This window comes from Dysidea avara, chromosome 8 (genome assembly GCF_963678975.1).
Source record: "Dysidea avara chromosome 8, odDysAvar1.4, whole genome shotgun sequence".
Taxonomy (NCBI): domain Eukaryota; kingdom Metazoa; phylum Porifera; class Demospongiae; order Dictyoceratida; family Dysideidae; genus Dysidea; species Dysidea avara.
This window is the reverse complement of record NC_089279.1, coordinates 29,172,470-29,184,544: the sequence shown is the minus strand read 5'-3', so window position 1 is coordinate 29,184,544 and position 12,075 is coordinate 29,172,470. Positions and strand designations below refer to the sequence as shown.

At 37.6% G+C, this 12,075-nt stretch overlaps 2 protein-coding genes across 2 annotated transcripts; one reads left to right on the top strand and one right to left on the bottom strand.

The window, feature by feature from the left end:
- Nucleotides 1-2,125: 2,125 nt before the first annotated feature.
- On the bottom strand, nt 2,126-3,261 carry LOC136263174 (F-box only protein 44-like). The gene is made up of 2 exons (XM_066057682.1): nt 3,145-3,261; nt 2,126-3,077 (listed from the first exon to the last, which is right to left on the bottom strand). The coding sequence occupies exons 1-2, from the start codon at nt 3,182-3,184 to the stop codon at nt 2,242-2,244; spliced, it is 876 nt and encodes a 291-aa protein (XP_065913754.1). The 5' UTR covers nt 3,185-3,261; the 3' UTR covers nt 2,126-2,241.
- A 2,876-nt stretch (nt 3,262-6,137) lies between these two features.
- LOC136264231 (putative phosphatidylglycerol/phosphatidylinositol transfer protein DDB_G0282107) lies at nt 6,138-10,930 on the top strand. Its single transcript, XM_066058943.1, has 5 exons — nt 6,138-6,403; nt 6,455-6,553; nt 9,956-10,081; nt 10,623-10,672; nt 10,728-10,930. The coding sequence occupies exons 1-5, from the start codon at nt 6,298-6,300 to the stop codon at nt 10,806-10,808; spliced, it is 462 nt and encodes a 153-aa protein (XP_065915015.1). The 5' UTR covers nt 6,138-6,297; the 3' UTR covers nt 10,809-10,930.
- The last annotated feature ends 1,145 nt before the right edge of the window (nt 10,931-12,075 follow it).

Below are 12,075 nucleotides of genomic sequence, written 5' to 3'. Positions count from 1 at the left end.
TTGGTAGCAATTATACCACAGTAATGAAAAATTGACTCAGACCACTTTTCTTCAAGAACTCCTTGTTGGAATCTGATTGACAATGGAGAGGTCACATTGATATAATAATTTTTGACTAAAGCTAAACAAAAGCTATAGAGTGTTAGTGATTAGTGTTCATAGAATCATTTCAGTAAAACACTGCATGTCCCCATGAGTAGCTGCAAGACCACCACCCCATTCACCCCCCTAGATCAGCCCCTGATTGTGTGTGTCTATATAATTCTGTCCTCCTAGAGGTTCACTCACCATCACCTGGCCTAAATAGACAGTCTTGTAACAGTCGGGTTGTTCAACACTTTTGGTCAGGTGGGTATAACCTCCATAAGGAGTTAAGGAAACTGTTCAACAGGCATAGAAGAGGAGTTAAGTGTGTGTATATAGTGTAGTATGCTGTATGTAGTGTAGTGTGCATAATTATGTATCAGTGTTGGATTTAGGGGGGTCAAGGGGTGCTCTTCCAAAAATTTTTGGCATACATGTCAATTGTGTTCATCCAGTGATGTTTTATCTTTCTATTTGTGACTTTTAGCTGTATAAATAGCTACCACCAGTCTCTCTCATGTAATGCTGTACTCCCAAGACTCCCAATGACTACCAGCCTACATGCTAATTGCGCACTTTTATGTAACACGCATTCAAAGATCCTGTCTAGCTAGCTACTACCATTGTATTTTAGTGGACATACGTATGTGTATATTGTGCAGAACTGCTGTACAGTACAAAATAGTTCAGCAAGAGGGTAACTGGAAATCCTGGCCCATCAATAGTACACTATATAAACATCAAAATTGAGATACTCTAGTCACCAAATATACAGCACTGTGTCAGGTAAATATTCAGTGATAGTTATTCTAATAAACTGCTGAAATCAGCCACACATTCAATTTCAAACCTAATGTTCAAAAATTTCCTGTGTGGCATATTATTTAGTTGGACAATAGCAACTTTGTTAGTCAAGAGCTTACCATAAATATCAAGATACCCTAATAGAGCAGTCATCTCTAATACAACAGTTGAATATAAAAATTGTGATGAACCCATGCTGAAATGTCTAAATTTCAAAAATTTCCTGGAGGGGCATGCCCTCAGACCCCTCTAGATTGCTAGACTTACCATGAAGCACACTAAAGTGCGTCTATATACTATACACGCTGTATATTGTATAAATAAGACACTTTCCTCACTTATGTATATATATATAGGAGCTCTTCACTAGCTGATTAAACCATCATTAGCTATAAAGTAATGAAACTATAATCATGTAAGTATGTGTAATAAGTTGTCAAGCTTAAATGTACTGTGGCTACTTTGGTGCCATTACATGGCACAATTTACTTGATCGTGAATTTAGTTATACAGTGTACACATTAATTATCACAGTGAGTTGCCTCTGAATCCTCTGAGATTCTACTTGCCACTTCTTCAGCCCCACCCTTTTTTTCTGTACAAATATGCCTCCTGATTAATTGTTCAGTGGTTAGTTACATCTTATGATGTGGGGGTTTTAAAGGGAAGCCATAATTGAGTCAAACTCTTTGTGGGCCATTTGTAAACTTGAAGAGTATGAAATTACAGCTTTATAATATTGTAACAATTAACTTAGCAACCAATTTGGAAGCATTCTGCTGAAGGGGACAAGTGACAGAAGTTTATCAAAATCAGAAATAACTACTCAGCCAGTATATATTAACACTGTTCATACAACTGGTTAAACTGCTAGCACCTGCTAACATTACAGGCACATACCAGGCAATTATTGCTCTCTATATACCACAAAGGAACATAGCTAGTGTATAATGTGAATGACGTTCTCCTTTTGGCCTTGTGTGCTATGAGTTCCTGCTTCGGTGGATGTGGGTTTTGCAATGGGCAGCTGGCCCATATTTTAACAATGGTTCAAGCAGGGGACCGACACCACCCAAAAAATTCCAAGTTCAGGTGAACTCAAGAACAGTGATCTGTCTGACCTCTGGTGCACAAGTTATTACAACTATACACAAGTGATGTGCATGAGTATCATGCATGCATGCCTATTGCAGGATAATACTCTGTGGATGTATGCTATAGCGCTATACTAGTCATACTGTGGCTAAAGAATTTAATACATTTGTTCAGATAAACAATATTTTTGGTTCTTTGCTTTTCAATTATGATACCGAAATGCAAAAATTAAGAAAGCAGCACAGAGTCCCAGTCAAATTAATTAAATGAAACTTTAATAACAGCCCCAGCCATTTTACTGCCATAATGTCCAGCCCAGAATTGAGTGTCCTTTCCTTGATCCCAAAACTCTACATAGCGTACACCAGGTCCATAACTGCTAAAAGAGTAGGAGTACTTACACCATCCTTTCTCCCCACCAGCCCACTGTGGAGTAGTATCTTCAAAAGCGTCTTCAACAATCTTCTTCTTTTTAGCATCAAGAAGTGTAACACGTACCCAGTAGGTGGAGCCACAGTCCCACCTGGCAGCATACCACTCAGAAGCTTCAATGGTAGGTTGTAACTTATCAAGGATTTCTGGGTGTAAGCCTGCTGCCACCAAATCAACTATTTGCCTTCTGGTACATAGGCCATAGGAAGTAGCATAGTTGCTTTTGCTGCCACCATTTTCCTTGATAAGTTGTGTTTTGTCATCTTTAATTGCCATGTCTTCCACACACCAACAATCACCACCATTCTTGATTATTTGCCATGGAGACAAACTAAGTTGTCTCTTCTTGTCAAAACAGTTCAACAAGTTCTTATTGATCACTTTCATATAAAGCTTTGCCCAGTCCAATTTTAACTCAGCACCCAATTCAAAAAGTCGTGAGCTAACTTTACTAGTTAGAGCGATTTTCGATTGCCATAAGTAGGGATCGGTAATGACGCTTCTCCACCTCTTGCAAACAAGTTGACAATTGCGAAGAAGGTCGTACTCTGGGACTAAACTGAAAATGCGAAAGACTACCTCACTTGGAAAGTACGTGACTGGATCATCTGTCGAATCTCCCAAGATCGAACCCTTCGTCGTCTTTTTTGAAGCCGATGGTTCTGCACAGATAGAGAATACAGTAATAACAAGTATCAATCACATATGTACTGGTTATAAACTACTCACTTGAAGCTTTGAAATAAGAGACCAAAGAAGAAAACGCCATTTTCAATGTTAAATGCTAGGGATTTTCCCCTAGCTGTAACGTAATTAGACTAATAGGCTACTCGCTATTGAGGTCATAAGTTTAGTCCCATAGGTGTCCCTAAGTAATGACGAGCTAGATCTCAGTGCACAGGCTGAAGAGCAGTCTAAACCTGCAGGGTGGCTGAGAAGTTTCCATAGTGTGGCATTCGTGCCAGCTCCAACACTATGGCTTTTCCTGTGAAATGGTGCGGGATGGAGGAAATGGTGCGGGATGGAGGAAATTCAACAAAAAAAAGTAATAACTGAATGGCTTCTTGAGTGATCAGTGATCTAAAATTTATGGCTAGAGAGTATTGATCTACACCAAATTCCCATTAATTAATTTATTGCTACCAAAGATCAGAGAAAGGTTGAAAAGGTACAACGTAGAGCTACCCGTCTCCTCCCATCATAACATGACAAGTCCTATACTGAAAGGCTGTCACTACTATCCTTACCATCACTGTTGTATAGATGCCAGAGGAGTAATTTAATTTTTCTATACAAAATTCTTAACAACTACTTCAGCTCTGACTTTATTAATCTATACACCTACTCCACTAATTATAATCATAAATAGATTGCTCAGGAAACTTTATGATTGCAGTCCAATGTACTATGATATTTCTGAAAATTAGTCATCACCCCTCATAGTTGTGTCCCTCCCAAGCTGGCAAGAAAGAACTTACTTCAGCTTTCTGTTGCACTGCGGCTAAATAATGCTAAGGTGATCTTGAGGTATTAGGCTCTTCAGGACAGCGACAACGAGTCGCAGACAATCCCTTAGTTGTAGTATTCCCCTGTAGTAGAGTTGTAACATTAGATATTTAAGGATTAATACCATCATCTAATAATATAATATATATATCTTACCCTATGCATGGTCTGGCATAACCATACTAGACCAGTTTATGCCCTGACCACTCAAGAAGCCACATTATCCCATAATTTTTGTTGAATTTCCTTCATCCCCACCTTAATACAGAGATGGCCTTATAACAAAGTGTACACTAGTCAGTACACTTTAGGGATCTTAATTTTGAACCCCTCTTAGTAATTCTTGGATAAGATTAGCTATTCCCCTTGCTCTTTCCATCTTTTCATTGCCCATACGTGTGTATAAAATGCAACTGCACCTGTACTACAGCTTCTAGAAGCTTCCTAGCTTGCTCATTGTAAAATTTGGAGGGGGTGCTTCAGCCCCCCAAGGACCCCCCTAAATCTGCCCTTGAGTACAGTACATACACCTTGATGATCCAAATACCGTACTAAGTGAATGTTGACACTGTGAACACAAGATGCCAGTACTGACTGACTGTAAATCTGGGCTTTGTAGATTAAGATTTGATGAGTGTGGCAGACAAGAACATTGAATTGGCATTGGGCAATCTGCATATAATAAATACTGAGAGTTACTAATGTTTTCTGAAGTGATCCATACATTTTCTGGACGTCTGATGGTAGATTTATCGATATTGCATGCGTCGACATGGACATGATGACAATTATTGAAGAGAACTGGATCACAATCACATGTGCCCATTTTTCAGTAATGGCAAGGCAGAAGTTCAACATAGAATGTTTCATATACGCACCTGATAAAGATATGCCGGTGATACTGTTAAAAACAGCTTACATAATTCAAGAGCTTAATTCTAACACAATAGTCAAACTGATAGCTAGCTAGATAAAATGTTAACAACTGAAGCTCAACCGATGGTAAAACCATAAAAGTGTGTTGTACAACTCTATATACAATGTAGCATCATCATCACTACACAGTATACAAAATTTGTAGCATTTGACCTAGCTGGATAAACTGCCCCAAAACATCAGTGGTCCGATTTTTCTCCCCACGGACCACAGTGCCAGAGATGTCAACCTCTCAACAATTTTAGGAGTGAGACCTCAAACACTACCAGCAATGTGGACTAGACTTAAGTGCAGCTCCATGATTTCTGGTAGTGAAGATCAAAAAAAAAAAAAGGGTCACTGCGTGCTCAAAGTATATAGTGCAACCGGGACTACAACTGGGCATGTACTTCCAAAAAGTTAAATTTCATATTTCTGGTTATAACTTGAGACATACACCACACATCTTAATTCTGTTTTTTTGCACATGGTTATACTCATGTATCTGTACATATTTGTACAAAGGTTACCATGGCAACAACCACAATTATCTCGCAAATGGTATATTTATGGTTTTTGGTTTTTTTGTATCTATAGTTTTATATACTTTTGAGTTTTTCAATAATTTTCTAGTAGATGAAAGGTCTCATCAAGCCCGACAGTTCGTAGTGCCAGATTTGTAAAAAAAATGTTTTAAAGTGATTTTTTGTGATTTTTCATAGGGTTTCGAAAAAATGTATCTAGTTTCACATACTTCAAAATTTTTACATATACTCATTATTTTCTGAAAGGAGATAGACATGCCTAAAATTTGTAGTTGGGGTTTTGTAAATTTCTTTTTAGTTTTTGTTTTATGACATCGTAAAGTCAGATTACTGATTTTTCTGTGAAATTTGTTGAAAATCACAATTTATAAAAGTACGCTCTGAGACACTGCAAATATGTATAACCACAAAAAAGCAAAAAAAAAAATATTATGAAATACTAATGAGCAAAGCAACACATGAAAGGATAAAAGCATTATAGAATGTATCTAGTGGCATATAGAAATAAATGCGTGGGCGAGGAAGTAAAATAAGTTTGGAGGTTTATGCCCGGTTGCACTATATAAATAAGCACAGGGCTGTCCAATTTTAAGCACAGGGCTAATGATGACAGATCAACCGTGAGAAATGCGTGAGAACTAAGCTGAAAGAGTGAGAAAAATAGGGTTAGGCGTGAGAGTACTAGTCAAAGAGTGAGACTCACGCATAGTTGGCATGTCTGCGGTGCTTTATCGATCGGAAATTATAAGCGCCTAATCGATAAACCTCTGCGCTGAAATAGAGGTCGGGTCACGCGAGACTACAGACTGGCATCAGTAGCAGCTGAACTAGGCAGAGAGGAGGCCGTAGCTAGACTAGTGTCGTGCGCCCAACTCTACCTCATCATCTCAATTGAGAACTGTTGCGGATAGTGACAATGAAGGTTGTTTTTGTTCTTGCCGCATTCTGCCTCGTTCTAGTAAGCGCCAACCTACTGGTGAAAGAGCCCGATAAAATAACATGCACTACCGACTTTTCTTGCGGTAAGTTTTGTGAGCTCGTTTTAGTGTATGCATTGATCCAGCCTTCCACAGACACGGATAAGTTTGATGTGAGGAATCTGGCACTCTCATTTTATCCTGACCCACCAGAGAGAGGAAAGAACGTCACCGTCACTCTTACTGGGATTGTCAGTAAGTTGATCGTTCGATAGAGTAGGTCACTCCAAAGAAATTCTCTATTTCCCGTCCTGGACTCCGGTATATTTAGTGTATCGAAGGAAATGTGGAGACCTGATTGAGACTTATAAACTATTGAACGGCTACTACAATATTGACTAGTCTAATTTCTTTACACTAAGCACTGTACACCACACAAGAGGCCATCATTTGAAACTTTTTAAAAATCCAACCAGGCTGCAATTGAGAGCAAACTTTAATCAGAGAGTTGTTAATGAGTGGAATTCCTTACCATCCAATGTAGTCTCAGCACCTACTATATCTTCATTTAAACAAAAACTTGATGAGTTCTGGGAAGTTACAGGACATGGATATGAACAAAGGCCTGGAGCCTAAACCTTTATTTTTGAATTATTATGTATGTATATCCATAAATAAATAATAAAAAATAATAAATTTACATGCGGGTGGGCGGTCCATATCCATTAAGAGATTGGCAGATCTATATTTTGCTGAAACCATTTTATATAAATGTTTGTAGTTTCTACTTAAGTTTCCATTTTAGAATTGTTCTCAGACCTACTTAGTAGCAGACAGTTACTCTGTGTGCCACTGTATATAACCAGCTAATAAAGATTTGCCACCATGTGACATGTTGATCTATTCAAAGCTGAATGGTATAACTGCCTATACTTATGTAGTGATGTATATTATAATTTATGTTATATAGCAGGACAAAGGTTTGGGTGTGGCTCATGAAAAAACATCACCCAAAAACTTTTTCCTGACGACAATAAAGCAGTATTAGCCCAAACAAGTCTTTAGGTCAACCCGAAATGCTTTCAACAAGTTGCTAAGAATTTTTTAAAAATTCAAGTAAAAATTGTAGGCGCTTTGATGTATATGGCTTCATATTCAGTATGTGTAAACATGTTACACTATGCAATATAGTCTCATCCTATCCTTTAACATTGATTGAAATTCTTTCAGTAGAATTATTCCATATTACTTCAAACACCAGAGGTCCAAGTACGTAGGTGCAAACAGTGAGGCAATTTCTGGCTGAAATTTGGAAAACAAATCTAACTTGATGAAGCCAATGCTAAAAACAATACTTCTTTTCCTGGGGGAACATGCCCATCCCCCTGTATTGAGCCTTACCATTTTCACTTTTACTCTGACACCTCTGCAGTAGTCACAACCAAAATATTACGACTACGGCATTTCGATTCTTTCCAAAATCAACTATGCCCCTGTAAAATAAATTATTATTGTTATAGAGACTGTGAAATTCAAACACTTAATATATTGTTATCTGTAGATATGTTAATTAAATTATCAAACTATGACTGCAAGCTATTTCATGTGCTATAAGTTTTGCAGTTGTACACTATTACTATGACTATATGTACAAACTCTTGTAAAAGTCAAGAGTTATTATGGTGCTTATACAAAGCAAAACACAAACAAACTACAAGTTGGCTCTCAGATTTTAATTTTGTATGGTTATACAAACGTAATTAAAATTTTGAGAACCAGCTTGGTAATGTTTTATTTATTGGGGCGAGCCTGAGCGAGTCCCACAATTGCAGTACTCGATTCGACCATACGATCGTCGCGTTCCCAAACGTTTACGCAAAGAACACGGAAAGTCCCACACTGTTAGTAGTCCATTGGACCATACGATCGTCGTATTCCCAAACGTTTACGCAAAGAACACGGAAAGTCCCACACTGTTGGTAGTCGGGACCGTCACATTCAGTTTCCAAAAATTTACAGTGGTCACTTTTATAGCACGTGGCACGATGTGACCATGACGAGTGTTGAAAGTACAGAAGAGAGAGAAGAAAGGCTCAGAAGAGAGAGAGAAACCGAGGAGGAAAGACAAGCAAGGTTTGTAAATGCAAATAGCCGGTACATGCACTAAGTGCAGCTTGCTACCTACGTAATTTCTTCTTTATTATTCTTCGTTTCTCAGTGTTACTTTACGAGAAGGTCACGGTGTGGAATGCAATAAAGACAATACGCAATTAGGGTGTTTACCTGTATTGTTGCATCCCTAATGTGTATAGCTAGCTATACAAGTCTTTTAGCTATAGATCAGGCTCGCCCCACAATGCTGTTACCATCTGTCTAGTTTATTTTTATTAAGGCTTACAGCACAAGTGCTGAAGGTCTGTAGGACACCTGGTCCTACAGCCTGTTTAAAATTGTTACATAAAGTGTGTTTGAAGAGGTGGAGAAAGGGGAAATAACTATAGATGTACCAACAATTCTAGAACGTTCTATGTGTGTTGTATTAGAAGTGCTCAGAAAAAAAATGTGCACTCAACTAAAGTACTTCAAAAATATTAATGGGCTTGTACCAGGCTGGGGTGCCCCATGGGCTGGAACCCTAGTTCTACCTTATACTGTTCTTATACTGACACGTCCCAAACATGCATGTGTACAAGTACACACTGTACCTGTTATAGGCTATTGATTATATTTAAGTCACATGATTGAGATGCTCTAATAGAGGTTTTGCAGGAGGTGTTCCAGAGTCATGCGTATGCATACAAATTTTAGATTTTTTTGTGTAATGAGTGGATGAAGAGTGGAGCGTTCTACAGCAATTTTTAAAACCACTAACCAAGAAGTTTTGGAGCAGAGATATGTTTAACAGGTACAATATGCCATTGCAAAAAGAGGTCTTCTGTAGTGAAACTAATATTGAGGCTCAAGAAAATCTAGTTGCGAGTTTTCTAATGTATTTTGAGTATCGGTTATCGGTATTTTGCCATACTCAATCCACACACAATGTCTTGACACATAATCGGTGAGTGCCCCCTGCAAAATCTCTGTAGAGCAGTCAGCAATAGTGTGATTTGTTGTCACTCTTAGGGGCTTCTACCAGCTACACCTCTTATGAAAACTAATTGAATTTTCTTGTAAACTATCAAGGTACAAACCTTGAGTAATTAACAGAAACTTGTGTAAATATTTATGAATTATAACATGGAAACCAACCATACATGCATGTGGCAAACATGTTTCACGATCCCTATCTAATATGAAATTACAAAATATAAATGCAAAAATTAATTTCAAAATAAATCTAGTTCTGCTTACCTGTAGAAAAAAAGTGACCAGCATAGCTATACAAATATGAAAAAATGATATCTAATCCAAAAAAAGGGTGTGGCCTCCAAAATATTTTTGGAAGGCCGCATCCTTTTTCACAGCTTGGCTGTTTTGCGTTAGATTGTGGTTACATCGAGTAAACCCACAAATTCTATTTTGACTCATTTGCTGGTGTCATACAAAGTAAGAGTTTACTTGATGTAACCACAAACCTTACTAGCTATCCCTGCTGGTTTTTATTTATGCTAGGTACTTGTGGTAGGAATGTTTTGAATTGTTTATGTGTTATATTAGAAAAGATAATCACTAGCGGTGAAGTCCAGGTGGTGTTGAAGTTTAATGTATTCACTATATTTAAGGAAACCTATGATGCTTGTGAACTTGCTTTGAAGTATGGCCACACCTGTCCAATTGTTCCAGGTACAGTATATGTACAGTACAATATAACAATTATGGTACCGTAAAGTCGGGTTGTTAAGCGCATGCGCTTATAATTTTCGGAGAAAACTTTTTGTAAAAATCGTACTATCTGTTAGGTGCATATGCCTAATGAATAATTGTGGTGAGTGTAACACGGTATCACCTCGTTGTGAGAGTAGTTAATAGTCGCCACACCAGTGTGTAAGAATATTTGACTCCATTTCTGAATGAAATCCTTCGTGATAAACAAGATTATCACTATCCAGATGGGTGATTTGCTGTATAAATAGCGAAGGGAGACCTCAAGGGAGACGTAAGCAATTGTGGAGACATTAATTTTTCAGTACTTCCAGCTCTTTTTGTCGTTTCTTGCTGCGTGTTGCTTTATCGTCGCATTTGGTCATGTGCGCTTATCATCCATGGTTAATTACAAGAAATTTGTATGCGCTTAATAGATGCATGCGCTTAACAACCCGACTCTACGGTATATGAAATTTTCTAAAATGTGATAAATTTAGTTTGTTTTCCCTTCTGTTTAAAGGTCCTATGATTGTTTCTGAAACTTTTGAGGTTCCTTCAGAACTTCCTGGGGTGAGACAGCGTATCAAACAATGTATGGCTATTTTCATGTTGTTTCTTCACATAGGGGACGTATAAGAGTACAATGGATGGCACTGATCAGGATGATAATTCTATGATATGCGGCACAGTTAGATGTCACGTTTAATTCAAGGGACAATAATAATAATACCAATTGACTTTTGTTGTCTATAGTTTTTCTCTCCATTCATGGCACAATGCTATACTTTTTTTTGTACTCTTGATCAATACATATCATCATCCTATAAAGCTCTTCGTTGATGGTGAGTCTATTTTCCTACTGAAGGTACTACTCAAAGTGCATGTGATTGGCTATAATTTGAATTCTCTACCCTATCTATTTGACATAGAGACAACGTTACTTAATTTACTGTAATTGGATATTAGCACGATCCCCCCCCCCCTGTCATGATGATCACCACTCCCCTTGTTTTCATCTTGTAATTGACTAGGAAAATTCTAATTTTGTATAATTTTTTTTTTTCTGAGGAGTTTGGGTCTTTCGAATCCATTGCCTTGACCATGAGTGTTCTGCAACAGAGTTCTAGGAACATCTTAAAGTATTACACAGTACTAGTACTGAAACAAGTATAATATAGCTATTCTATATAATTTGTGAACAAAGCAACTGGTTATTCTTTAAGCATGATTAAGCACTGAAATTCTTGTTAGGCAGTATAAGGCAAAGCATAAGAGCTATTTTTATCTTCTAAATTCAGTATGAACATGTCACTTTGTTCTTAAGCTTCTGAGTTGGCTTCATCCATCTGATTACAGTTTTCTGCAGTGCTAACAAATATTCAAATATGCTAACAAATCAAAAGTAATCATGTCATGCTAATCAAATAGTCAAAATATATTTCAGCACTACTCAGTACCACAGTTGCAATGGTAACACTGATAAATTGAAATACGTAAATCACATAGGTATTATATAATTCATATATACCTGTTGTGATCGATGAAGCAAACAGGTATGCCAAGACAGAGCAGAACTGATAATAATAGCAAATGATATGCACAAACACGTGTACATATAGCTATACAATATTATAAGAAACAATACAAGACAATTATTTAAAATAAGCATTCCAACATTAACATAAGCAGATCTTGGAGACACTTATAGGCATGTCAGTATAGGATTGTTTAGTCAGTGGTGTCCAGGCCACCCCCGCAGATCAGACATGTATACATGCATGATCAGGAATCTGTAAGGCAGCCCAGAATATAGGAGTTCTACCTGCTATCTGGAGTACCCCCAAGGTAGGCCTCCTCACCTGCCTTCAATATTATAAAATGCCAGCAATTGGTACATAATATGCAATTAAAGTCATTTGACTGCTCCATTATGTATTTGATGCAACACTAAAAGCACAGCTCAGTACTTCCTT